This window comes from Monoraphidium neglectum (assembly GCF_000611645.1).
Source record: "Monoraphidium neglectum strain SAG 48.87 unplaced genomic scaffold scaffold00852, whole genome shotgun sequence".
Taxonomy (NCBI): Eukaryota; Viridiplantae; Chlorophyta; class Chlorophyceae; order Sphaeropleales; family Selenastraceae; genus Monoraphidium; species Monoraphidium neglectum.
Window position 1 is genome coordinate 15,109 of NW_014012776.1, and position 4,688 is coordinate 19,796.

Sequence of the window (4,688 nt, forward strand, 5' to 3'; positions counted from 1 at the left end):
CTCCTTCACCCCCCACCCCACCCCACCCCACCCCAAGTTGCTTGGAACTTTCAACAATTCTAATCCTGATCCTTGAAACGCTCTTAAACCCTTAACCTTTGAACCCAACCTGAACCCTGAACCCTTGCACTCTCAGGACGCGGACGCCGCCACCAGGTCTGCGCTGGTGGAGTTCTCATTCCAGCTGGCGCGGGGCCGGCTGGAGGAGGCGTTCCGCGCGGTCGCGGGCGTCAGCAGCGCTGCGGTGTGGCGGAACATGGCGCACATGGCAATCAAGAGCAAGCGCCTTGACGTGGCGGGTGGGCGCTTTTTCCCGCCTGCACGCGCGCACGCATGGCGCGTGTGAATGCGTGTGATTTGAGATGCGTATTCGGGGTTGATGTCACGATGACACACCCCAGTTGATGGCGGCGTCACCCTGGGTATGATGTGATGATGCCATCAGCCCATGATCCAGGTGTCACGCGTGCAGCGGCAGCACCCCTGTGTTGCTGCAGAAACAAGAGCCGTCTGAACGTCCACACACACCAGATTGCCGCCAGCCCTTGACACCCACAAAAAACTCCCCCACCTCCCCTATCCAACCCTCCAAACATTCAGAGCACTGCCTGGGCAACATGGAGCACGCCCGTGGCGCACGCGCGCTGCGCGAGAGCGCGGCCCTGCAGGAGCCCGACGCCCGCGTGGCCGCGGTGGCGGTGCATCTGGGCCTGGCCGACGACGCCGCGCGGCTGTACGCGGGATGCGGGCGCTGGGACCAGCTGGCGGCGCTGCGGGCGGCGGGCGGGCAGTGGGAGCAGGCAGTGGCGGTGGCAGAGGCGCACGACAGGTGGGCGCCTAGTCGTCGATCAACGCTTTAATAATTTCGCTGATCTGCTGATCAACGAAGGGTCGTTGTTTATTTGGGCATCGGGGCACTTTACCGGAGTGCAAGGGTAGCTGCCTGGACAGTGGACTGGCAGCTGCCCGGAGTGCAAGGGTAGCTGCCTGGACAGTGGACTGGCAGCTGCCTGGGGTGCACCTGCCTCTGCAGTGGCGGCAGCCCGCCATTCAACGCACCCACAGGACGGCACAAGCATTGATCGCAGGCTGGCATCTGCACTGGTGTTGTGAATTGAGCTTATTGAGCCCGAGTCCGCCCGGGCCCCTTGCTGCACGAGCGCAACGCAAGGCAGCAGTCGCGCATCACCTGTCAGCGCCCCTCCTGGCGACTGCCCGACGACACACCCCCACTCCCAGGGTGCGCCTCAAGGCGGTGCATTATGAGCTGGCGCGCCACCTGGAGCGCTGCGGCGACACGGCCGGCGCTGCTGAGCACTACCAGGCGGCCGGCGCCGCGGCGGAGGAGGTGCCGCGTATGATGCTCCAGGACGGGCGCGCCGGGGAGCTGGAGGGGTGAGCGGCCTGCGATGACTGGAATTCGGGAGCGTTGTGTTGGGTAAAGGGTTGCCTGCAGGGCTGAAGCTGTAAGATCTCCTTGGGCCCCCCAACTGGCTCCTGCGAAGTCAGGCAATCTAAGGGTTGGTCCAGGGCTGCCCTGCAGGCTGCAGGCGGCGGGTGCGCCGCTCAGCCCGGCTGCGTCATTGAAGATCAGGGTGCCTTTGATCGCGCTCGAGGCGGCTCCCGTGCCGTTGAGCCAACCAGTAGACCCCTCAACACCCCCTGCTTCACTCTGTCCCGCTCCAGCCCCTTACGTGCGCCGTCTCGGATCGGACTCTTACACGAGCACCCGCACCTGCACACGCTGAGCTGTCTTCAATCTGATTGCTCCCTCACACGCGCGCGCCCGCGCTTGTGCACCCCTCAGCTACGTCATGAAGCAGTCCGACCCCGCCCTGATGACGTGGTGGGCGCGCTACTGCGAGTCCCAGGGCGCCTGGTCCAAGGCCCTCCTCTGCTACCAGCGCACGGGTGGGCAGCGCGGCGCCACCGCGCGGGGCATCGACCCGCCGGACTGCCGGGCCTGGGGTCCTGCTGCACCGGCTGGGTTTGGGCTGCTTGGAAACGGCACAAACAAGGCGAACGTGCTTATAAAGATGCATGTCCAGGTGATAAGCTAGACAGTGTCGGATTTGAGTGACGCGAGGCCGCATCTTTGTCTGCCCCTCCATCACTGTGTGTCGCAGGCAACCACCTGGCCATCTGCCGCATCCACTGCGCGACCGGCGACTGGGCGGCCGCCGAGCAGCTGGTCGCGTCGGGGCGCGACCCCGCGGCCGCGTTCCACCTTGCGCGGCTGCACGAGGCGGAGGAGCGAGTGGAGGAGGCGCTGAGGTACTACGCGCTCTCGGGCCGCCCCGCGCACGGCGCGCGGCTCGCCAAGAGGTGGGGTGGTGGGGAAAGGGCGGGCGGCGGCGCCGTTGCTGGACGAGGGGCGCATGCTGCAGGTGTTAATGATTGCGGGCGGCATTGCTCTAGTTGCGTGTAGAGTGTGGACACTAGGGAGCTGCTGAGGAGGGGACAGCGTAAGGGGTCTGCCGGCCTGCCTTGAATTTAAGAGTTCGCTTCTGGTGGCTCGCGCTGCCAGCACCGGCTGCATTCCACCGCTCAAGTGTGGAGGGGACCTGCGCCGGCCTCACACGGCCCGATCCCTCAACCGACACAGGTACGGCATGCAAAAGGAGCTGCTGTCGCTGGCGCTGCAGTCCCCCGCCGCGATCGCCCTGGACGCCGCAGACTATCTCCTGTCAGAGGGTGAGGGTCTTCGCGGTATCCATGATCAGGGGTTGCCGCATTTGTTGTGCCCGACAGCGCGATGGGCGCAACCCTTGAGCGCCGAAGAACTACGCTTTTGCTTCTGCAGCTGGAGGATAGCAGCAGCACTCCGTTGCCTTGCATGAGCAGAGGTTGTGGCGTGGCAATCTGGTCACGCCTGTGTCGCCACAGCTGCTCACCCAGACCGCTGCCCGTCGCTTGCACACGCGCGCAAGCTCAGCAAGCACGCACACGCGCATGGCGGCACGGACTTTGACCTGCGTGTGACCGCAGGCAACCCCGAGGGCGCGGCGCTGCTGTTCCGCAAGGCCGGCCGCGCGGCGCGCGCGTTGGAGGTGGCTCAGGCGGCGGGGCTGTACGGCGTAATGGACGAGATTGCGGGGGTGGTGGGGGCCGGCGGGGACGCGGGACTTCAGGCCAGGTGCGTTTCTTGTTGACGCACCCTGGTAGCAGGATTGCTCACGGACACAAAAGTCGGATTTGATCACCACAGGTGCAGGTGGTGTGCTTTGAAATCGGGGACAGCTGCAGTCAGTATGCATGGGGTTCCCCTGGGTAGGTTCATGTCCCGAGACCCGTGCAGTGCGGCTTAGAGGGGGCGGGCGGTCTGCCGCAAATCGAATCCGCCCGCACACCCCAGGGCCGCGGGCGCCTTCATGGCGGCAGGGCAGTACGACCGCGCCGCACGGCTGTTTGCGCGCGCCGGGGAGCTGCACCGCGCCCTTGACCTCATAGAGCAGGTGAGGGGCTGTGGGGTGGTCAAATGTTTGGGGTTGTTTGGGGTTGCAGGGGGTATATCAAGGCAACACGTGTCATTCCAGGTTTGTTGCGGTTGGGTCTCAGCAAGCCCTCAGAAACTGGCCTGCTGCCCTGTGCCGGCCAACGCCTCGCCAAAATCCCCCTTGGCGCGGGCCGTGGGCCGGGCCGGCTAGTAAGACGCGTCGCTGGTTCAGCCGGGCCCCTGCCTGCCTGCCTTCCTACAGCTGATGAACTGGCGGTGTTTTCTGCGGCAGTCCCCGCTGGACTGGTCTTGTCCTGAATCACGATCCGCTCTCACCCCTCTTGGGCACCCGACTGCACCTACTTGATCCCCCTTATACGTGAAATCATCGTGACATCAGCATGACGTCCCCCTGAGTGACGAGCTGGCAGAGGCGCTCACGCCGGAGAAGGACGACGGCGGGTCGCCCGTGGCAGCCGGGGAGCGCCAGGCCGTCCTGTTGCGAATCGCCAAGGCGCGTTGAGACACACGGCGCAGGCGCGCAATGCAGTTGGATTTGAACGGGCATGTGAAAACGTGCCATGCGCGTCGCCGTGCCGCGTGGTGTTGCCCCAAACCCACCTCCCACCCTCAGTCCCTGCCCCTGCTGCTGGCCCAATCGCAGGCCGCCAAGCGTCAGGGCCTATACCACCTGGCCACCAAAAAGTTCACTCAGGTAGATCCCAATGGGCCCAGGGGTCAAGGATTTAAGGCTGTACCACAAACCCCGAGCGCCGCACCCAAAGCGCCAAACGATGCGACCGCCATGCGCAATGCAATCACCTGGCCTTTGTAACGATCGCCCAGTCGTGCGAGCTCGCGCTGCATACCCGCACCCGCCCTTTGCTTGAGGCCGTGCAGCCCATCACTCGCGCCGCCTCACGCACCTGCCGCACGGCTCACGACCCCCGCTCGCCCCTTCATCGCCAGGCGGGTGATCGGGTCAAGGCGATGCGATCGCTGGTGCGCAGCGGAGACACCGAGAAGATCATCTTCTTTGCAAGTGAGCAGGGGGCAGCACCCTGGACCGCTTGCAAGGAGCAGGGCTTCAGCGAGCCAGCGCTACGCTCCCAAAACGCACGTTGCGTCGCAACCGCCGCGGCTCGCTGCACGTCGCGCACGCACGACGGCACGCAGCTTCCGCCTCGCCTCAAACTGCGCGGCGTGCGGGCTGCTGCCCTGCGGGCCCCTGTCCACGCCTCTCCTGCACCCC

At 65.5% G+C, this 4,688-nt stretch overlaps 1 protein-coding gene across 1 annotated transcript in view; it reads left to right on the top strand.

Annotated features, from left to right (window-relative positions):
• The window catches only part of MNEG_5620 (putative Intraflagellar transport protein), a gene marked incomplete at both ends in the record, with an annotated part of 9,855 nt that extends 5,896 nt beyond the window's left edge, over positions 1-3,959 (top strand). The window contains 9 exons of the mRNA XM_014045907.1: positions 137-299; positions 601-829; positions 1,240-1,395; positions 1,808-1,911; positions 2,127-2,325; positions 2,606-2,694; positions 2,989-3,136; positions 3,356-3,455; positions 3,837-3,959. Of these exons, the coding sequence (XP_013901361.1) occupies positions 137-299; positions 601-829; positions 1,240-1,395; positions 1,808-1,911; positions 2,127-2,325; positions 2,606-2,694; positions 2,989-3,136; positions 3,356-3,455; positions 3,837-3,959 (1,311 nt within the window). The remainder of the gene's footprint in view (positions 1-136; positions 300-600; positions 830-1,239; positions 1,396-1,807; positions 1,912-2,126; positions 2,326-2,605; positions 2,695-2,988; positions 3,137-3,355; positions 3,456-3,836) is intronic.
• Positions 3,960-4,688: the final 729 nt, after the last annotated feature.